Below are 24,179 nucleotides of genomic sequence, written 5' to 3'. Positions count from 1 at the left end.
GTTTGGAGCTGACCACATCTCCTTGTTGAGCAAAGTTTTTCTCTGTAGCTGGCACATAATCAAGGGAAATGATGTTGAATGAGGCGAAGAGGCTCTTTTGGGCTTTTTGTTCTCATTATGATGTGAAAAATACAAATTAAAAATATCAGGTAATTGCGCAGTTATGACAAACTGACCGGTCTAGACTAAATATGATACAAACAATACATGACGAAGAATATAGTAGGATACATAAAGGCCTTATGGATGTTTTGTAACAAGGTTAAGGATATGGACTATTGAAGTTCATTGAAATTAATGAAAGCTGCCAGCAAGGGGAAGGGTCTCCTACTCTCCAAGATAGGCTTTGGCTAATGACCAAAAAAGCACAACACAGTTTGTCTTGTAATAAATGAGTCGCGTTGGAGTACAGTGAATCCACAAGGGCATGAAAATATTTCAGCACATGGAGGATTTACAGGTGGTGAAGAGCCCACTATATCAGTTTAGTGAAATAATAAAAGACAGGGGACTCCTACAACAAACAATTACAAGAGAACAAATAAATAGAGCACATTATTTGCCGTATATATACTCTGTACCAAAAGTGATTTTAAAACCAATAAAAAACGAGCTAGGTGATCATAGTATTTATGCTCACAACTGACTACCTGGCCATTATCATTAACCGTATTGATCTCTGTAAGTAACGTAAGACTTTATTAACGTATTTTTATAGAGCAGTATTAGCGTCAATAGTATGGTTATCTGTAGTTTCTTTAATTCATGTTATTGGGAAGAGACTGCTGCAAATATTATCTTTGTGAAGTGTTCAAGTTAGGTTCTTGTCTAAAGTGATGACTAGGAACTTGGCTTCATCACTCACTTCAATGTTTGGTAAGTGTGGAACTTGATGAAATACCAGGAGGGTTGGTCTTTATTTAGAGAGTAAGTGCTTTGAAAATGCACATATTTATTCAGCATTTGAACTTCGTGTACTACACCTTTTCTATCTCTCTTTCTTATGGGTAGGCTGACAACATTTGGTCCTTTTTGTTTAATATTGTAGTCATCCTCTATGTCAGATACTAAAATGATTTATCTAAAATTCTCTATGAAATCAAGTTTGTGTTTCATACATAGGAGATACTTTTTGAATACTTTCGTGTTTTTAAACTATAGTCAACTCAAGTCTCCAGATATAAATAACCAAGAGTACAAAAACTCCATTTGCTGACTGTTAAGTATGATTTGCCTTCACATATCTTAGTGCAAGAAACTAGAAAAAAGTAGTCAAATTTATGAAAATGTGTAAGAGGATAACACAATAATTAGTGTAATGATTATTGTATGAATCTACAATTTTGTGTAAGTGGAACAAATTTTCTTGATCTAGACTAGTGAAATTGTCTTGTTTCATGAGAATCCAGATGATTGTGAAATCACCCAATGACCGGGCTATAAACAATTTTGGAGCAGGTTTCTGGCTACCCCTGCTTCTTTACATATCAGTCCTGTAGTCCAATTTAGGGTTGTTATAGTGGAACATTTATTTGTAAATAGTAATGCTTATGACAAAAGTGATGGTAATTGATATCTTGAATTGATACATGATTAATTTACAAATCAGCAAGTATGTACATCAAACAATAGACCATAGTTATTAGAACCATTGCTGTTAATCAATAATTACTTCAAGATAAAATTATCTTTATACAGATGTATACTAAACTGTGCATGCTTTTCAAACATTTTCAGGATGTACTCCTCTTCTAATTTACACCTTTTTCATGTTTTTTTCTTGTACATTTAAAATGAACCATAACCAATTTTAACAATCAAATCAACAAACAAACAAATCCAAATTTAGGATACCAGGAATCCATGATTCGCTGAATCTCTAATGTAAAGTAAAAGTCATTTTTCCATACGGTACTCAGAAATTTTCCTTGTCTGTCACTGATAACGTTTTCATCTTTAAAAATATGAAACCGGAATAGGTTATAGCTGGAAATATTACTTAATCCATAACATATATTTTAATAGATTGTATTAACCCTCCAAGCATCCATCATATTTCCCTAAACGTCCACCTGTTTTTATAGGTTTTGCAGTCTTTTTTTGCATAGTTCATAAAAAATCTTAGGAATGGTTTAAATATAGAATATTATAAATAATTTTTCTTTTAAAGAATCACAGAATATGATTATATAAAAATCAAAATTAAAAAAACATTTCTTTTTGCTACAGCTTGTGAAAGGGAAAAAAATATTTTAGAAAATATTTTTTTAATATAAAAGTATCCACATGTTATTATTATATTACTTCTAGAACAATTTCATAATAGGCAAATTTAGTCATGAACACATAAATATACAGGGTTATAGGGTTCTGTGAATATGTGTTTTTTGAATATAAGATCCCCCTTTTGGAGTCAAAAATTGCCATGTCAAGGAAATGATAAAAGATTTTTTTCCAATAGTGAGTGGTGGTCCGCGAGCATGATATGTGATAGATGGATTTATCTTTCATGTCCACTCCACCCATGTATAAATTATACTGCTGTATCATGTATGGCTTTACAGCCTCATGGTGACTTTTGAACCCGTAGGTCTTGGGCATGACAAGCTGTTGACAAAAGGTATACTGGTTTTCGGTTTTTTTGTTTGTTTGTACCCTACTGTTAACACAGGCCCTCTTCTAAAATAAACACTCTGTTGTTATATTATTATAATATTATATATATATATAAATATAATATAATATTACGCCAATAATAGTGCGGGTTGAATTAATTTGATCGGCAAGTGCCCGCCGTCTTCAAATATGACGGCGACGTTTAGAGAAAGGTGCCGTCTACTTAAAACAAGCCGGCCGACGCTCTGAGGGTTAAGATAACAAACTTAAGTGTACTTGACCTCTTAAAGAATTTATTTAAATTCTGAGTTGAACATGATAAGTAATGCCGTCACAAGTGGCTGTTAAATATTTTTAGTTTGTTGTAGTGGTAGTAATAGATATTCTACCAAGTAAAAGTATTGTCTTGCCTCTGCCAAAGTCTAACAATCCTTCATTACCCTCTCACTTCAGACCTATCTCGATTCTTCCAGTGGTCTCCAAAATATTAGAAAAGATAGTAGTTGAACAAGTTTCATCCTTTATAGAACAAGAACATGTCTTTCCTGAACATCAATCTGGTTTCAGAAAGGATTTCAGCACTTCCTCTGCTCTTGTGGATATTCTTGATGACATGTATTCTGCAGTGGATAGGAATCTCTGCTGTGCCTTGACGTCTTTAGATTATTCACAGGCGTTTGACTCTGTCAATCAGCGAATGCTCATCGCAAAACTAAAATTTTATGGGTTTGATGATGCCTTTGTAAGATTCTTTGCATCTTATTTAACCCTGGAACTGGCGGTCATATTTCTCTCAGTGGCAGAGTGTTTTAGTACTTGATACATTGCCTCATATTTATTTTATTATTAGATGGTTTCTATAAAGTACCTATGTCATATTATATATTTCTTTATTCAGTATTGTTTAATGAACATTTTTCACATAATATAATTAAAACAAAAAAATACTCTTACTCTAACTCTTCATGAAAAAAAAATTTTTTTAGAAAAAAGAAAAGTTAGTTCAAAGTTTTTGATTTGTAAAATTGTTGTTGTTAGTGATATGCAAAATCCAAAATATAGAAAAGGAAGAGCATTTGATTCTGAGTAAAAATAAAACAACACATAGTTTATAAGGTATTTATTTTTACATGTGGTAAACGATAAAAAAATCATACACTGACATTCGAAAGTGCTACTTACCAACAAAAGTAAGAACTTCAAAGCCCACTTGGATTTGTACAATCTTATAACTATTAGTTTATATTAATTTTCTATTTTTTATTGTATATTTTTTTAATTATGTTCTGATTGAATGTCTAAATCGGAATCCTCATCGTTGCTAATTTCATGTTCAACTGGTTCTCAAATGTCACTTGAACGACCGCGGAAATTACGAACCATTACGTAAACACTCACAAAAAATTACTATTATTGTGTTATATACACAACCATCATTACAAAAAACTCAAACAAACAATAAACCAGACCAGCTGACGAAATAACAATACAGTAGAACCCCTCATATCCGGCCTCGGTTTTACCGCACCTCGGTTTATCCGGCTACTTCCCGGAAGCCAATATCGAAATTTATTTACCACGGCTTGCAGACGCGCAGTTGCATGCACTAGTCTCCCACGACTCTTGCGTTATTTTGGTGTATCTATTTGTTTACATTTTCCTGTGTTGTCCTCAGTTGAGCTAATAGGTTTAACCTGTAAACAGTTTGTTGATTATTTCCAGTGCGGTTAGTACAGTACAGTACAATTGTTTTGTTTCGTCAAGTGTTGTGTACTGTAGGTTGGTTTATCCGGCCGAATCGTTATCCGGCTAGGGGCTCGGTCCCGTGGTGGCCGGATATGAGGGGTTCTACTGTAGCCGAATGAATCAGTTGACTCATCGCTGCGCGCGCAACTAGCGCGGTACGCGGGAGAATGTAAACAAACAGTTCCGAGATTATAAAACGTATGGACGCGTAACGAAACAATAACATTATTTATTAGTGTATTATTTACATAAATTGAACCTTCCTCTTTCGATTGGTATCAATACCGATACTCTTTGATCGTGTTTAAGGTACGTAATATTGAGAAATAAAAGACGTATTAAAACGCCCGATATCGGGCGCTGCCATCTAGGATGCAACTAAAACGCCCGATATCGGGCGTTTGCCAGTTCCAGGGTTAAGTAGAAGATCTCAAATCACCAAAATTGGTAATGATTCCTCTAACATACTGCACAGATCTGGTGGAGTTCCACAGGGCAGCTGCCTCGGTCCTATTTTGTTTTCCATCTATACGTCTGATCTTGCCGACACGATAAGGTTTTGTTCCCTGCACTCATATGCTGACGATTGCCAGCTATTGCTTCCTTACCCATCCTCAGAAGCAAAAACGGCACTAACAAAAATTAACAATGATTTGTCAAAAGTGCTAATGTGGTCGGAAAGTAATGGCTTGGAATTAAACCCAGATAAATGTACAGTTTTAAATGTGAGATTTAATAACACCGGCCAATCTCTTCCCGGTGACGTCATGTTGAATAACTCGCCCCTGTCTCTCAGTGAAACTGTTAAGATTCTGGGTGTTAAAATAGACTCACAACTAGAGTTTACAAGTCATGTAAAATATATATATCAGAAGGTCATTTGTAGATTGAGGATTGTTTGCAGGCTGAGGTCGTTCCTGCCGGTGTCAGCTAAGCTCCAGATTGTCAAGTCATTGATATTACCTTTAATATATTATGCTCTCCCCGCAATAGCTTAACCAAAGAAAAATTATTAATTTTAACAAAGTTAGAAAACAGAGCCATAAGATTTGTGTATGGTTTGAGGAAATATGACCATATCAGTTCTTATCGTAAATTGGCTCAAATTCCATCAATACAGGACACTTGCAAAATTCAAACTGTGTCTCTTGTCCACAAGGTATTGACGACCAGTAGGCCAACATATCTAAAAAATAAATTAGTTGCCCGGTCAATAATCAGTGAGCGTAAGACGAGACAGGATGCCCTTCTGGCGGTGCCGCGCGTGCGCCTTGAAAGAGGGAAAAAGGGCTTTTCTTACTTCGGTCCCCAGCGGTACAACGGCCTGCCACCTGAAATGAAATATTTAAGTATGAGGGCGTTTAAAGACAAATTAAAAAAAATGTTAGCTTAAGGAATATTGTGAAGTTATTTTTATTGTTTGGTTGTATATTGTATGTTTAGTTTATACATGACCTGAGTTATTTTGTAAAACAACATCAATGTTGAAAATCGCTCATGAATAAAGGCCTTTTTATTTATTTATTATTTATTTTATTCAAATTAAGACAATACATAACTTAATACAGAGTATGAAGTATCAAAAGAATAATTAATATCTTAAACATTGAATTTATCATTTCAGTCAATTCTCAAGGAACAATGTCAATGGCTTCTATGTGGACCCGCAAGGACGTCAGGGAGTTCAAGGAGTCAATCAGACGGGAAGGAGGGGAGGCTGTTCTTAGAGTTGGCCATGGAGAGACTGTTACGGTATGTGTATATTACAAATATTTGCTATATTATTGGCATTAGTTTATTGTAAGTCTTAAAAAAAAAATAAGCTAAGATATGATTTTCTGTTTTAGCATTAAACGGTGAATTTTATAAATACAGATGCTATTGCTTTAGAATAAGTTGAAAGTTATTATGTATTCACAAATAATTCATATCCAGTACATGCCTAAATACATCAGTAGAGTTATGCTACACTACATAAGCTAATTCTGCAAAAAAAAATCCCTGATTATTGTGTTACAAAATTTTGCTTAGTTAAAGTTAAAGAAAAAACCTTTTTGGACTTGAGTAGTTAATTGAGTTTACCAGAAGTTACAACATTCAGTAGAGTCCAGCTAATCTTAACCGCACTAGTCCTAAAACTCAAGTGATCTAAACATATTCACAAAACAGATAACCTAATGAATAAAATTTTATGTTTTTTGAGATTACTTTTTTATTTTAACGACAAAGGAAATTGTGTTTCACTCTGTAAATATACATTTTTATTGTTATGATAAAATAAATAAAGCTTTGTAAACAATATAGAGATTGAAAACATGAAACTGCAAAGAAAAAATCAAAAATTCACTCCTACATTATAGTTTAATCAGAGTGTGAGAATAGGAAACTTTGATATAGCTTTGTACCTCACTACTCATTATAAGACATAAACTCTCTTTGGTGTCATAATGAGAATCTACTGGAAGATGTGATGTTTCATAAGTACAATATCCGGTTGTAACTCTGTACTTTCCCTTGGCTCATTACTCTCATCTGTCATATTGGCATGGATAGGATTATAACTCATCTATTAATATCATCTTCACAACTAAGTATTTATGGGTTAAGTTCAAGGAATTTTTCTATTGAATTCTTCTCTTTTGGGCTCTAGACATATATTTACAAAGTCCTTTCTCGGCTTAGTTCATTGATACCCCACAATTCATCATCAGCCCAATAAGTTATATCTATAAAGTTCTTTTTTTTTTTCAATGTTTAACCCTTTGAATGCCGGAGCATCGCTATTTTCGATCCTGCATTATATGCAAGAAATGCCAGAATTGCTATTTGCGACTTCTGCAGTAACACTTATATTTTATATACTATTTATCTAAATTGGCTCAATGACTATACATACGCATTCCAAAGACTTCAACGTAACTTTTGATGTAGGTTTTGTTGCATTCTGGTTAGATTCTGATTTTTACGGCGGTTGTAAAGTGAGCGTGTCAGTCGAGTTTAGAATCAACTGCTACGCGGACATATGTTTTGTTTGTGCTGGTGTTTATTTCACAAATGATTGTAAATATTGAAAGTTTTAAGTGTAAATGGGTTTGTAGTGTTAGTATCTTCAAATTATTTCGTTTGTGTATGTTGTTCTAGTCTGTGTGTAAGTAGAACAATGACTTGACAGTGAGTTACGGTGATCATAAGCAGCTAGTATTTTACATTTGTATAGTTTTTATGTTTTTTGTGTTTGTTTAGTGATATTTATAAACAAAGAGTTGTAAAAACATTGCTGACAATGAAGACCTAGTATTGCAGGCATTAGATTTAAGCATTAGCAGTGTAGACAATACACAGAGTGTTAGGTTAGGTTAGAAAATTTCAAGTTTTGTAGTGGTTCATATTTTCATATTTATTTTCCAAACTTTATTTATAAGTATAAAAAAGTGTTTATGTGTCTTTTTGTAAATAATTAAATGGAGTATAAAATAGAATAACTAAAAGTGAAAAAATAAAATATTTCAATAACACTAAGTGGTGTCAAAATAAAGAACAAAATGTTTTTGCTCATAAAGTTTTTGTTCATGTTCTTTTTATTGGTATAAAAACGTTAAATAAGTGATCAATGTATTATATTTATAAAAAAAATATATTTATCTAAAAAAAAAACCAAAACCCAGGACTTTATACCAATAAGTAATTTTGTTATGAATTTTTGACCAGACGCTTGCAGAATCAGGCACTTTGCTCGGCATTTTATGCATACCATATAGCAAAACTCCGCGGCACTCAAAGGGTTAAAAAAGAATAGATGTACATTATTTTGTAACATACTGTGTGATATATAGGTTTATGTAGGTGTTAATTTGTTTTATTTTTTATTATAGGTCAGAGTTCCAACACATGAAGACGGCACTTGTCTCTTTTGGGAGTTTGCTACAGACAGTTATGATATCGGTTTTGGAGTTTATTTTGAGTGGACCAAATCACCAACAAATCAGGTAAAAATTACTATATGAGAGATAAAAACCTAATTCAAATATTTTCACACATATGTTTTCAGAGCAATATAAAGTGTTCATACAATAGATGGAAATATCACTTCAAAATAATTTATAGTTTGTTATATCTATTTTGTCTACTAATTTTCGTGCCTATCGTATTTTTGTATTTATTATATATCACCAAAAGCATTTAGTGTCTTAACAGGAGAAATATAGTATGTCTCACAGATAATAATTGGTGTAATCTGTATGCCCAGATTTAATTTTTATCAATTAATATATAAAAAAGATGACTAAAATTTGCAGAAGTATATTCACACTAACGTAGTTGCAAGGAGCAGGGCACTTGCCATCACTGATTCTGGCCATTCTTGATCAAATTGATGTTTATAGTTGATTGTAGCCTTATTTGTGTTAATATTTCTGTTATTTTATTGAAGGTGTTGCAATAGGTTCCATTGGATAAATGTGTGAAGTTGACCGCACTGAAATTAGTGATATAAAAGATTCAAAGAAGGATCTTATATAATCAGTAAAGGGTTTTTGCTCAAGATACTCATCAATATTGACTGAAAATAAATATGTTGCTAAAGTGAATGTCTTGTGCGATAAAAGTAATGTAAAATTTCACTTGGCTCTTGTCAAAAAGTTATAATTGAATAATTACAGATGTGCATAGTAGTTTTTTGTAAAAAAAAAATAAGTATTACTGGAAATTTATTTATTTGTTACTTGTTAACAATAATGAAATATTGCAATGCAACTGTACATAAATTTATAACATGTAATTTTCAATAATTTAACTAGTAAAACTAATTCAAAATTGGAACAAATTTCAATAAATAAAGTTAATTGGTTCAAGAAAGTTTCTTTCAAATTAGTACAAAAATAGAGGTTAGTCACTTTATAAAAACATGACAAAAATTAGCATCCTACTGGATTTTGTCTTTTTTGGGCTTCTTTAGAGTGTTTAATGTCTGTGCACTTCCAAACTAATAGTTGTCACATATTCAATTAGTATAATAGCTTGCTGCAATTTGCATGCCAGAAAAATGTTGTCATTTTATAAGGAAAATTTGTATGAACCACATTCCTGTGACTGCTCTTTAATTTCCAGGCTATTAAAACTAAATATTGTTTATTTCCAAAAAGTATATAATTAAATTCTTAATTTATACATTTACTTACATTTTTCATTTTTAGCATTCGTAAAGGAAATTGAAGTACAAAATTTATACTTCTACTACTTGTATTATAAGAAATAGAAATTTGCAAAGTGGTAATTAAGAAAAGAACAGTACCGATGTAGTATTGGTCCAAATTAACCTCTCACAACTACGGAAATTAGCGTACATGGGCAAGCAGCTTGTGTAATGTGCATAGGCTCCAGTGAAGGTATCAAAATAAGAAATATGCATTATTGTGTAGATTATCTAAAAAAATCTTGTTAATTGTTTTTGACAATTGCATTATATAGTTTATAAGTAGAACATAAAGAAATCAAAGAAAGTGAGAAAAATGAAGACAGCAAAAGAAAAGTCAGAAGCAGTTCAGAGAAGAAAAGTTAGCAAACAACTTAAGTTGAAAAAAGTTAACGTCTTATAAAGGAAGGTTTAATATATCCTAGAGTAAACGGAGTGAGCTTCTCTCGCTGGTAAATTAAATTGTTACACCAAGTTTTGATAAACGGTTTTATGAAAATATATAGAACAGCAGACACTATAAATAAAGTATGTTATCACTTTTAATAACTTGGATTAAATTATTGATAGGCAATAACAACAACTTTAATAAGTGAAAAGTTTGTTTTTACAGAGCAACAAAGTTTTTGTTATATTATTTACAAATCAGTTATGCTTTAATTCTGTAAATAATATGTATTACAGAAGACTCCCTCTCATTCAGCCACCTCAGGACTAGGCCCCCGGCCAAACTATCCGAAATTAGCAAAAATAAGACAGTTTGAACTGCTAAAAATGTACTTTTGATCGTCATACACATATTTGTGGAATATGCGCAAATAGTATGTTAAGAGTGTAGCAAATTAAGTAAACTAGACAAAGGCTAAGTACTAACATACAACTTACCACTGGCCGTTGAAGTTGTAAAATTATTACATGTATTTGACAACAATAAAGTTTATATTTATCACACACAAAATAACGAAAATAAAAGGTCACAAAACCTTACAGTATAGATTATAAAAGTAAAAGTTTGTACTGCATAAAAGGGTAAAAAAATTATTAATTCTTCAATGGCTTTCTTCCTTGCATATTTATACCACTTCCTGGCAAACATGACATCACCTGTTTCTCAATATAGGTTGTAGCCAGTTGCCCTCCTCTGTGTGACTCATTTTACCCTCGTCATCTACCCCACCATTGACATAATCTTTTCTTCTACGCCTTTAGTATCTTGACGTTGTAAAACTGACTGAGCTATTTCTTCATCATTCAAAACTTCATTATTGAGATCCTTTTCAGCGGTCAACCACTTCAAGACATCTTCCACAATGTCTTCAGAGTTAGGCAGTTGCATTAAGTCACTTAGAATTTCTGCCCGTTCCTCTGCTTCATGTTCAAGGTCGGGTACACCAAGATCTTTTCCGTCCTTTTCAATGTGTGGCCACACTTTCTCCATGACTTTATTATTGTCAAGGCTGTTATTTCATCATAGGCCTTAGCCACCATAAAAATGACATCCTTCATCAATTGATTAAAAATCACATTGATTGTCCTTAACTCGTACTTAGGTCAGTTTTTTTTTAATCATTTTCTAGCTTGAATAGAACTTTTGAAAGGAGCTTTCTGCGATACTTCCTTTTAACACATGTGATGACTCCCTGATTGGCTGTTGGAGACTTGTTACATTGGTGGGCAGAAAATGCAATTTTATTCTAGTCTCACCCTCACATGCAAGTTCATCCGGGTGGGTAGGCGCATGTGCATTTACAGGAAGTTTCAAACTCAACAAATGACTTTTTACTTTAGTCACGAACTCACAAATAAACCACTCTTTGAATAAATGAGAATCCAACCAAGCTGATTTCTGTGACCGATAGTACACTGATAGCTTTGACATGTCCAAGTTTTCAAATGCCCTGGGTTTTGCTGACTTACGGATGACAAAAAGAGGTAGTTTGTGGGTGCCTGAAGCATTGGAACAAAGAGCCACTGTGATTCTTTCCTTTCTTACTTTAAAGCCAGGAGCAGACTTTTCTGTTGCTGCAGACAATTGTTTTTGAGGTAAAAATTTGAAGTTTAACCCAGTTTTGTCAATATTGTATACTTGTTCTGGGCTTAAATTATTGTCGGCAATAACTTTTTCTAGTTTTTTTGTAAACTTACTTGTGGCTGCTGGGTCTGTTGATAGCTTTTCACTACACATTCCAAGAAAATAAACACCATGCCTATTTAGCATGAAAGCGAACCATTGCTAGCCACAAAGTTTCCTTCCCCTTGAAGTTTATTGTGTAAGATATAAAGCCTTTTAGCCTTTTATTGTAAAATGATTAACGATAATACATTGTCTGGTAAACAAATATTCATAAATATGGGTATATTGTTCTAAGGCGATCTATCTGATTATTAGTAACAAAACCGAACAAATAAAAATAAATCAAAAGTTTTAATTTAATAGTTAGTCAGTCCGTAGACATCATATAAAATATTGCAAAAACCACAACCATAGAGCATCATCAATTAACTCATGGTTATGTTCCTTTAAAGCGCAATGAGGTGCTAAAAACTTTGTCCATTTTAATCTACATACAAAAAGTCTCAATTAATTTTCTGTTTTGACACCAATCATTTATTGTGATTTTACCGCCTCTAAGTTCCCTACAAATACTTTGAACCGATTAAACTTTGTCTGTACGAGGTCTGTTTAAAAAATAACATGACTTTTTAATTTATGCAAGTTACGTTTATTGGTTTTTTTGTGTGTGTGTCTTTATGTTGGTATACATGTCTACGACGTATGCCAACCAGTTTGGCCATTTTGAATGTTCAGTTAATTGCCGACAGCAGATTTGCTTGCCCGCGTCATGCCTCATCTCCAATTTGTGCCTATTTGATCAAATTGATCAAAGTTTTTGTAAAAGACTGCATCAAAGGATTAGCTGAACAAGATCACAAAAAACTAATTTTTTAAGTACTTTGAGTATTCGAAGAAATGTTGGCACAAGTGGGAGATTAATGGGGATTACTTTGGAGGGGACATAATTGAGACCATTAAAAGTTGAAGAATCTTTAAAAAGGAGTTTATTACATTGAATAATAAAGTATAGCTTTATCAGCATTTATTGAAAATCTTTGTACATTGCAGGTGTCAGTTCATGTCTCTGAGAGTGAGGACGAGGATGACTATGAGTTGGATGACGAGGACGAAGGTAATAATATACATTAATATCATGAAAACTTTCCAATTTGATAAGTTAGAAACTGTGTTTATTCTCATGTTTTGTGGTTATAGATAGTTTTATAATGAATTTAGTAATTATTATACATGTGTAGTATAATGAAATGTACTTTTACTTCACTAAATAAAGCAAAAGTAATATTTTAGCTCGTAAGTATCATAGTTGCAAATAATTACACTTTTCTATTTAAAATCCTACATATACAGTAGAATTGCCTTGAATGAAAACTCAATTTGGTTGTAAAAATACAGAACTAATCAAATTAATCCTTAGCAAGCATCATCAAAATGGGCATGACTCCCACAGTTTGTTACATGAAATTGTGTTTTTAACAATGTTTTATATCAAATTACAGCTAAAAATTATATCAAATTAGATTTTAAGTAATATTGATAATTTTTTAACCCTCAGTCCAAACTATAAAATGATTGCAATCTGAACTATGAGGTCTGAAAGACATCAAATCGTTTACTACAGTACTATAAGGTCCCTGACTTTTGACTGCTATTTCACTTTTACTTATTATTTTCTTTTCATTTATAATTTTATTAATATACATGTTAGAGATACAAAATTGTTATTATATCATTTTTTATATGAAAATTTAATTGTAAATATTTATTAGCAATGGGTAACACAAATTATGGTAGGATTTTAACTTTAAATTTTTAATTGTACATGAATAAACGTTAAAAAATATATAACATACCAAGAACCAGTTTGAAAGTAAAAACCGTGTCCTCACCCAACAGTTAAATGTGAATAAGCCGTGAATTTTGTTTACTGTGAAAAATCCTTTAACCCATTTGGGACCAAATTAATTTTTAGTAATTTTTTTCAAATGTATTAGTTTTATTTTATTATTTTGATGTTATAAAAGTGTTTTTCATCAATATTTGTTTTATTACTCAGGTTATTACTGAAATATTGTGTGTTCCAAAAATGGAACAGCGGTCCTGAATGGGTACGTTAAGTAAGCAAGTGCTTACTTCTATCTTGGAGCTTGAGTTAGTGAAAGGAAGTGTGGAAACAATAATTAAAATAAACCAGAAGCATGTAAAATAAAGTTTTTGTATTAAAACATGTGTAAAGTTTACATTATCAGTACAAATTATTTACAGATTACGAAAACTGTGTTAATTTTTCTCTCAAAAGACTAATTCTTTCATTTTTGATGGAAAAGAACGAAACACTTAGAATGCAGTGCAACATTACACTTAACACATTTCATTGTGGTATTCTTTTTGCATTGTCCACATCTTGTTTGTTTTTCTCCTTTTGAAATAAGATGGTTTGTTTTGTCATACCGAACTGCCTCGGTGACTCGTTTGTCCACTGCAGACACATTTTGAAGTGGTCTTCCTAATGTCAAACGAGTTGAATGTGATTTGAAGTATGTAAGTGAGATTTCTCTTGTAAAAGAAAGAAGATCCAATCGTTTGTCCTTGTAGGTATTTGTCCAACGGAAAAGAATCCAGGCATTGTTAATCGATACATTTATTGGAAACATGAGCAACTGCCAATACCACTTTTTGCCACGAATTCCAATTTGCAGTTTTGACACATTTTCATCGAGTCTGTCTACGCCACCCATGTACTGATTGTACATTACAACACAGGATGGTTGGTTGATACTTGTATGTTTCTTCTCAGCAGCACTCCAGCGACGAACTTTACCAACAGGCTCGACTCCACATGCTGTTGACGCCACGGTGACAACGTTGTTATCATTGTACCGCACCAAAGTAACATTGGAATCTTTTTCAGTAATTTGATCAAAAGATCCTCTTGGCATCTTTGACATGCTCTTTACATCTGAAAGTGGTGCTTTCTCCACGCGGTTGGCACGGATAGTACCTGTGGCATTGTGACCTTCCTCTGCTAGTTTTTCTAAAAGAACCACGGACGTAAAAAAATTGTCAAAATACAAATTGTACCCGTCTGGTCTCTGAGGAAGTTTTTCACAAAGGTTAAGGACAACGGAACCTCCCACACCTACTTCTGGGTATTTATTCCCTGTATTTGCTCCTTCATATAGATTGCCTTGGACTAGGTAACCAAATCTTGTACAAAGGCACCATGCCTTGTACCCAAACCGAATAGGTTTTCCGTGTATGTGTTGTTTTGTACTGTGACGGCCATAATAAGGTATCATGGATTCGTCTACACTAAGATTTACATCACCCGCAAAATACTTTACCAACACTTATTTAGCATCTTCCAAAGTGGGGAGACCTTAGCAAATTTTGTATTTGGGTCCAGATCATTATTGTTACATACATGTAAACATCTCATTATGTTTAGGAATTTGTTTCTTGGCATTGCTTCCGCAATACCCTTGTTCCAAACATCATCCTTCATCTCCCAATACATTTTTACCCGAGGGACTTGACAGTACCCGGACACTAATAAAATTCCTATGAAACAACGAATATCTTCGATTGTATATCCAGATGGTAGCCCCTTGGAAGCAGCATACTGGTTAGTATAGTCACAGATAAGTTTGATGACATCGTCATCATAGAACATTTCAAATAACTCAACTGGTGTTTTTTCATTGTTGTGAAGCCAGAAAGGAACTTCCCATTCCTTCTCAGAAAATGGAGGAATATCCTTTTTTTCCCATCTGCGTTCATTTGGCTTTTTCTTTTTTGTAGGAGGCTTTTCAGATTCAATTGCTTGGTTTACTGAAGTAAGAGAACTATTTGCAGGCGGTGTACAATCAGGACTGTTGACAGGCGAACGAGCTGCATTGTCAGGGGGTGCTATGGCCTGATTAGTAACTGCTTCACTAATGGAAATTACTTCAGAGGTTACCTCATTCTCATTCACCGAAGTTACTCTTGCTTCAGCATCGGCTAGAAGCTGGTGTGTTGTTAGCCGATTTAGGTCCACCTCATCTTCTTCGCCGCTGTCCTCATCTGAGTCGTTTACGTTTGTTGGTGGGTTGATATACACTCTGGCGCTCAACACGTGGCTGTCGGACTCAATAAGGTTGAGAATTTCATCCAAGGAATACCTAAAAATCTCGTGACCACTGTTCCATTATTGGAACGCTAGAGTTTATGATAACCTAAAACTGGCACTAGTAAACATTTGACTAAAATTAGTACATATAATGTTTCAAAGCCTCTATAAAACATAAATAAAACCAATCTCATATAATTACACAAAACAATTATGTAGTTATATACTTACGTTTCACTTGATGACATGGTGAAAATAAGTGATCACATGTGGAAGAAGACAGACAACAGAAATAAGGCATGTATGAGTCCACTGTTTCAAAACCTGCTACAGTATAGCCAACACAACACTTTAGGAAGAAAAATTCCCTTCTCTGAGGGAAATCCCGTTTTTGGGAAATTATTATTTTAATGTTCCATTTTTGGAACAACGGTCCTAAATGGGTTAATAAGCCGGGAATTTAATGTTCAAACTGTGAAAATCTACAACTTGTGATTAAATGAATCAACATGTGTCATCACCATGACTCTGTCGTAAAGTCTAGTTCACTTGTGAGTGAGAATCTTGTTGGCTCAATTTGCTTGTGTGCCAGATTAAATGGAGCGGTTTACCCAAACAAGCACAAGCTGGTTGACCGTTGCTTGCAGGAGCGACGATCATAAACAAATACTACTACTACTACTACTACTAGATTACAGCCAACAGTGGCTTGTTGCAGTCCCGGCAACATAGTACTGTAGTATTTTGGGGGTGCATTGATTGGTTCACACTCCCTACAAGTTGTCCCATTCGATCACTAAATCTAATGGGCTATTTCGAAATATGAATCTCGGTGTATTCGGTTGGAGAGGAGTCCATAGATGCTCAATTAAGTATAAACATTAGCCTACTGTTTGTACACTATGATGTAAATATTTTATTGTTTTTTATTTGCAATATTTTATATGATATCTATGGACTGACTAACTATTAAATTAAAACATTTGATTTATTTTTATTTGTTCGGTTTTGTCACTTATAATCAGATAGGCCGCCTTAGAACAATATACCCATATTTATTAATTTTACGGAACAGCGAAACTTCAGAAGAATGCTAATCCCGTAGTTTTACGTGGTTGTCATTTCAATTGGTATTATATTACATTGTCCGTATTTAAACGGGTTTTGCCTAATCTACAATGTTATTTGGGTTTTTAGTAACACAATTCAACACTAGAAAGCGTCAGATGTATTGAATGAGCTTGATGACAAAGCAACTTCGGTCGCTTTGTTTACGTGCCGCTGACATGACGTTCGTTGCAGCCGGCAGTCGATGTCGCAGTTATGGCTTCTCGCAGCTTGAACGACGTTGCGATCCGTGATGTATTAGATGAAGATAGTTTCATTGGCGTTAATAGTATTTTTGACGATTACAAATGCTTTTTTTGGTCAGTTTAATAAAAAACCATTTTATATAGCAATTAATTACTAGTTTAACATTGTTAATGACTCCCTTTGTTTTAACCATGTTTTTTAATTAACTGTAACCTCTCCCTCTTTTCTTACCGAGGAAGACTTGTGTTATGTTGCAAAATTGGTAGGGTCAACTGCAGATGTAGAGCATGGAGGGATAACGACCACACAGGTGATAGAGCGTGCCCCCCTCTATGTTCTTGCTGAGGAGGATTTGTGTTGTTGCAAAACTGGTAGATCTACTAGCAGATGTAGAGTGTGCAGGGATGATGACCAAACATGTGATAGAGCGTGCCCCCCTCTATGTTCTTGCTGAGGACGATTTGTGTTATGTTGCAGAATTGGCGGGTTTACCGGCAGATGTAAAGTATAGAGGGATGATGACCAAACAGTGTTAGAGCGTGCTCCCCTCTGTGTTCTTGCTTAGGAAGATTTGTGTTATGTTGCAGAATTGGCGGGTGGGTTTACCAGCAGATGTAGAGCGTGGAGGGATGACAACCAAGCAGTTGGTAGAGCGTGCCCCCCTCTGTGTTCTTGCTTAGGAAGATTTGTGTTATGTTGCAGAATTGGCGGGTGGGTTTACCAGCAGATGTAGAGCGTGGAGGGATGACAACCAAGCAGCTGGTAGAGCGAGCCCCCCTCTGTGTTATTGCTGAGGAAGATTTGTGTTATGTTGCAGAATTGGCAGGTTTACCAGCAGACGTAGAGCGTGGAGGGATGACAACCAAGCAGCTGGTAGAGCGAGCCCCCCTCTCTGTAATAGTGCCAGTATACCGACGGGACTGTATGGACGAGGTATATGCCGGGAGCCACGCCTACCCGGGTCAAGGAGTCTACCTGCTCAAGTTTGACAACTCTTATAGTTTCTGGAGATCCAAGACTGTTTATTACCGAGTCTACTATACACGGTGAATCCAGTAGTACTGATGTCATAGTTTATAGTGTAGAAATTTATAGATTATTGATTATTTTAATCATCTTTAACTGTTGTATTAGTTATAGATAATCCTTTTGTATAGTAAAAAGATATTTTAACTAAAATTTTGAATTCTGAAAAAGTTTAAAAAAATGATATAGCCTAATATTTTAAATCCAAAAATACTTGATTGCTGACTACTTTAAAAAAGTGATTTCGGTTCAACAATTACTTTAGAGTTATTAAAATGGGTTTAAATTGAATCCATACACACTATTTCTATATGATCATTCAATAGAAGATAGGTCTATTTCAAGCAATTATATTTCTACTATGTGGGGAGAACAAATTCTGAATTTTTGTTTTATTCAATTCATTTTAAAAATAATCAATGCATATGACATGACGTTTATCAGAGAAGCACTAGTTGCAGACATATAATGGATATACATTTCAAGGTTGAGGACAAGGAAACTAGTTGTGTAATAAGCAATGAATATGACATGACATTCATATCAGTATCACTAGTTACAAATATAAAGAAATGTACATTTCAAGATCAAGGACAGAGCAACTCACATAACAGTAGTTTCAATTATAAAGGGATACACATTTTAAGACCGAAGACAAAGAAACTAGTTGTTCAATAAGCAACCCATATGACATGACATGTATTATTACTGACATGATATTGTCAGTACCAGCATGAAGTGGAAACTCTTAACCCTTAGAACACAAAATATAAAATATTTCTCCCTTGTGTGAAGCTAGCTTAAAAAACTTATTTTTTATAATTTTGTATAAGAAAACTAAACATAAAACTAAAACTAGAAAAATCTTAACATTAAATAAACAAAATTGAAATCTCAATCAAACTTATTGTACAGTTCCAACTAAACACGCACTTTGACGTTGAACTGAATTTGCACTCAGATCTCAGGAGCTGCTCTGTCATCCTCCCAACATGGATAAGTAGTCAAATGCGGCAGTGTACAGGACAAACATTATGTTTCATTGCTATGACAACCAGTTAGAAATCAATTAAAAACAGCCAGAAACAATGAGTAGATTGCAGTTGACATCTACTTTTCATTTGAATGCATTTTATCACGAGTTTTAATTTTTATAGTGCCATGATCTCCCGTAACATGAGACACCATAGTAGTGTGAAAACTGCCAGGTTTTCCATTACAAGAGACTTTGTATTTAATTTATTATAGAGTAGTGTACTTATTTTACTGGCTAATGAGATGTGTTCAAAAAGTAATGGGAGTTTTTGTGTTTTGTGGGTTTGAAAAGTGTGATTGTCAATATTTTTTTGCATCTATGCTTTAGAATTACTATAAAATTTCCAGCTGTATTATTTAATTTTTTCAGTCACAGCTGCTAAGGTTAGACATGTTTTATGAACTCAGCGATTTTGGTTTTTTTTATTGATTAAAGAATTTGTATCAAACGATTCTTCTTTCTGTTCGTTCCATGCTCACTGTGTTCTTCAATTTTAATGGCATAGTGCATCAATTCTTGTTAGAATCTGCCATGACAGTTTACCTGCTCACACTTAAAGTGCTGGTGCAAGTGCACAATATTGATTGAGGACTATTTTGAAGATAACATTAATAGTAAATGAATAAAAACTCTTTTTTCAAAAAATGAAAATTCCCGCTACTTTTTGAACATACATTGTATACCGTATCTAAAAGGTTTATTATGGATACACAAAGCCTAAAAAATATTTCCCTTGTGGACCAATTTTTTACGGTATTGAAACTTAAGTTAGGTATAACCAAGAATGTTATCGTTTTTAGTTTAATTTTTTCAAGTAGGTTTTATTTCAGGTATTTATTACATATGAATTATTATTGTTTTTGTTACAAAAGCTTTTGTTTTTGCTTATCCCTTTGACTGGTAGACTTTTTAAGCAAGATTTTCTAAGGTAGTAACCTAGTTTTGTTAAAGTTTTAAATTGTTATTATGTATTGTATTATATTTTTATTTTTTCTCGTGCTGTAACAGAAACAGTTAATTTTTACTCAGCCTAATAATGATTTTGTAATTTAGTTTCTTCATATACGTACTTATAGTATATTATATTGTAAATAATTATTATTAACTTGTATTTTCAATATAGCTGTTTTGGGATAATATTCCTGTAGCTATTGTACAAAATAAATAAATAAATATCACAACTTTTTCATCACAAGATTTTTTTATTTGCATGTAACATAATGTTTTTAACTTTTTTTAACTATCCACTTTAACTTTAATTTGTTTTAATTGTTTTAGGTACGAAGAAAACTCTACAATTTCGAAGTCAGCAACGAACTAACGCTTCTATAAGAATATTGTAATTATTTGTATAGATTGTATTTTGTACATACATAAAAAAATATTATATTGTATCAGTAATACATTTTTTAACTGTAGCTATTTATATGTACAAATAATTAAAGTATTATTCTTGTTGTTTTGCTGTAGCTGTTAAACGGTGCTGTAAATTATTGTTTTGAAGGTATTCTTCCAAATTTAGATTTGAGTTGAAACTTCAAATGTTTAGTAAACATAAATTCTACAAACTTTTTGTAGCTGTTTCTTTCTTATACAGTTTGTACGTAACATCAGGTCAGTATGTGACCACGAGCAATATTCAATAATTAAAGAAACAAACTGATATAGGGAATAGTTGGTGACAAAATTGGTTATTCTATGACTTGTCATCACCAGTATAAGCCTTGATAACTTTTGAGTCAACATTTTCATGTTAAAATTAAATATAACAATGGTAAGTTGATTTTAAAATTTCACATTTGTGGAATAATGTTTTTTATTATTTTTTATTTTTTGAATATGAAAACTAGCAAATATCTCCTCTAGAATAGCATAGCGGTACAAAGTTTAATGAACCATGACAATTTCTATAAGGGGGTGGGGTAGAGGCACTCAGAAATGGTTGAGATTAGTTATTGATACAGACATGCTATTTCAGCTGGCAATGATATTGCCCCCTGAAACTCCCTAACGGAAATTTGAATTGATAACACTATTTGAACATACAACAGCCAGTAAAAGTGAATCCTTCATATGAATAGGGTGGAGTCAGGGATCAAAGTAAAATGTCACGGATCTCATAAGAGATTTACAGAGCTCACACTTTTGCTGCTCAACTGACTCAAGAAACCATGGTTTAAGAGTACTGCCTCTTTCTCGCTACACCCTGTACTGCCACTATTTCATTTTCATTTTATTATTCATTTTAATTTTTACTTGTGAGAGACTGTTTACTTCCAAAGAGTTCCAAAATAATGAAGACATTAAAAATTCATAGAAAAACAGCTCAACACAAAAACAAAGACACTTTGCATCATTCATAAAAAAACTAGTTAACTTCATTTAATAAATGTATCAAATAAAAACGTAACGATTAAAAAAAAGTTCCATTTTGTGAACAATGACATTTTGTTATCAAGCCTAGTTTATTTCTTAATTATTGAATGCTACTAATGTTTAGCTTCTTGTTTAGTTTAAGAAATATTTTAGCTTCATTGTATATTTTGCTGAAAAAAATAATCTTTTATATATGTTATAATTTGAAAATGTTATGGATTTTTAAAATTTGTTAAATTTATAAATATATGAGTACATTAATTTTAATTTAATCACTTAGCAAAATTATTATGAAATACTCTGAGTTTTGTTTGTAACAAGTTATAATATAGAAATTTAAAAGTGTTTTATTAAAGTTTGATATAAAACCTTAATTATTGTTGATTGTAAATTATTAATAATTGGGCAATGTGTAAACAGCAAATAATTTCTGTTATTATGATATCGTAATGTGAATATTAAAACATTTATGTAGGATCTAAAAATTTTAATTTAACATTAGGTTTTAAATTCTCTTATTGTTTCAAAAACACAAATTTTTATATTTGAAGGTGTTTTGAATTAAATTGTTTACATTAGAACCATAGTTGGATTCGGGTAGAGTACGATAAGCAGACCAGGCTTTTTATATTGATATTGACAAACGATATTACTTAATTATAACTTTCAATATAACAATCCAATACTGATTTTTGAACAATAATAACTTGTATCAACTATAAACACTTTCATGTAATAAATGTATTTTCTTTTATATATAACAGCATACAGTTGAAAGCTCGTGGATGATCGTGAAACAAAGTTTAAAAAGTGTCATATCAGCCAACCTGCTTGCACGTCATATCTGTGGGTATTTGTACAGAAGAGAAGTACGGTTTTCTAGAGAAGATGTTTCAACGACTATCCAGGTGAAAACATATAAATAAATATGCATATTTTGTATTATCCGTTAAAAATGTTTGGTATGTTGCTATCATTTCATTATTATTTATGAGGTTTTCCTATTTCCAGTTATAATTGTTTAATCATTAGAAGTCATTTATTATTTATAAGATTATCACTATGTGCACTATATTAAATATTTTATTTAAAATATGATTTTTATTATGACTAGATATGTTGATATGATTTATAAATGTGTATTCGATAAATAAATATTAATTATCGATGATTATATGAATCGATGTAAAAAGTGGGTCCGCTTATCGTACGTTACCCTTGGATTCAAATGAGTGCCAAGGGGTGTGCTATTTCTAAAATGTTGTTTGGTTTAATATTGACAGATGCTAATAATGGTTTATAAGGATTAAAATGGATCGTCTTACTTCGGACCTAAAGTGAGATCTTTGAGAAAAGTTTAATAATCAATTGGACTATTATTACGAAATTATTTTAACCCTGTTGTTCAGTACCAGATGACGACTATGGTCCATAGATTGCAAACATTGTTGTCTAGCATTCACATGGTTGATTTAATTTAAAATTATTTAAAATTGTTTTACATTTTAGAGCCTTGAAATACGTCAAATCTTGCATGTTAAAGGTTATTCTTGTAACTATAAGCTGTGACCTTATTTTGCATTATTATTTCAGAAATTTCAATCAGTGCGTTTTTATTACAATTTCAGTAAATAGTACCAAATTAGGTATAACTGTTACTTTGTTGTATACCTGACATTTTAATTTGCTATTTTTACATCAGAGAGTATCCATTGCAATTTGCATTTTTTTTTTCAAAAATAAAAATTTGATCTTATTATGTAATTGCAGCTTACGTAAATTTAACCATTAAAATGGTTATAAATGATGAACAATGTATTTAAAGTGCTAAAACCTAAAAAAAATTGTGTTTTAGACCAGACAAATGTTATGTTTTGTATAAAAAGTACAACCATCAGGAATAAAGAATTTCAGAATTGTTGGAAGATTGTTGCAACAAAACTATGGTAACTACGAGGGTCGTCCACAAAGTAACCTCCGTTTTGAAATAAAAATAAACCAGTTGAGATACTAAATGTTTATTATATAAATGTTAAAACTACAGCTTTTCTCTAATTTTCTACATATTCACCATACAATTTCAAGCACTTATCATATCTTTTAACAGTTTTTGAAATTTCGTCTTTAAAAAAATCTGCCGCCTGTCACAGCGTTTTGAAGCTCTTCATCACTTGCAAACCTCTGAGATGCAAGCCACCGCTTCATGTACGGGAAAAGATGGAAATCACTGGGAGCCAAGTCTGGGTTGTAGGGGGGTTGGTCAAAAACGTCCCATTTGAACTTTTCCAAAAGTTCTGTTGTTCTTTGAGCTGTATGAGGGCGGGCGATGTCATGGACAAACACAACACCAGATGTCAGAAGACCACGACGCTTGTTTTGAATCGCTCGTCGTAGCCGTGTTAACCCTAGAAGTGTGGAACCAGCATATTTTATGTCGGTTCAGTTTTTCATTAAAAATAATTATTTATCTTCAAACAATCACCATGTTTTTGGTATCATTGAAATTGTGAGATTCCACTCTACAATTTTCGTATAAACCTTTTTTTTCTAACTTCAATATTACGGTCGTGGTGAAATGTTTTCTGAAGAAGTCATCATTTGAGTTGAATTTCGCGGGTGGCCGGGTCAAAGAAATACGTCATTTTCAACCAATCACAGCAAGTTACGTATTGCCTGCAAACAGTGCTGC

General features: G+C 32.8%; 1 protein-coding gene across 1 annotated transcript in view; it reads left to right on the top strand.

Moving 5' to 3' along the window:
• Window positions 1–20,682, top strand: part of LOC124357376 (Golgi resident protein GCP60) — a 40,638-nt gene extending 19,956 nt beyond the window's left edge. Inside the window, exons 7-11 of the mRNA XM_046809116.1 lie at window positions 5,987–6,114; window positions 8,235–8,348; window positions 12,678–12,741; window positions 17,870–18,098; window positions 20,393–20,682. Coding sequence (XP_046665072.1) covers window positions 5,987–6,114; window positions 8,235–8,348; window positions 12,678–12,741; window positions 17,870–18,098; window positions 20,393–20,435 — 578 coding nt within the window. The 3' untranslated portion in view covers window positions 20,436–20,682. The remainder of the gene's footprint in view (window positions 1–5,986; window positions 6,115–8,234; window positions 8,349–12,677; window positions 12,742–17,869; window positions 18,099–20,392) is intronic.
• The last annotated feature ends 3,497 nt before the right edge of the window (window positions 20,683–24,179 follow it).

Source organism: Homalodisca vitripennis, chromosome 3, assembly GCF_021130785.1.
Source record: "Homalodisca vitripennis isolate AUS2020 chromosome 3, UT_GWSS_2.1, whole genome shotgun sequence".
NCBI lineage: Eukaryota > Metazoa > Arthropoda > Insecta > Hemiptera > Cicadellidae > Homalodisca > Homalodisca vitripennis.
This window is presented reverse-complemented; position numbering and strand designations above follow the sequence as displayed.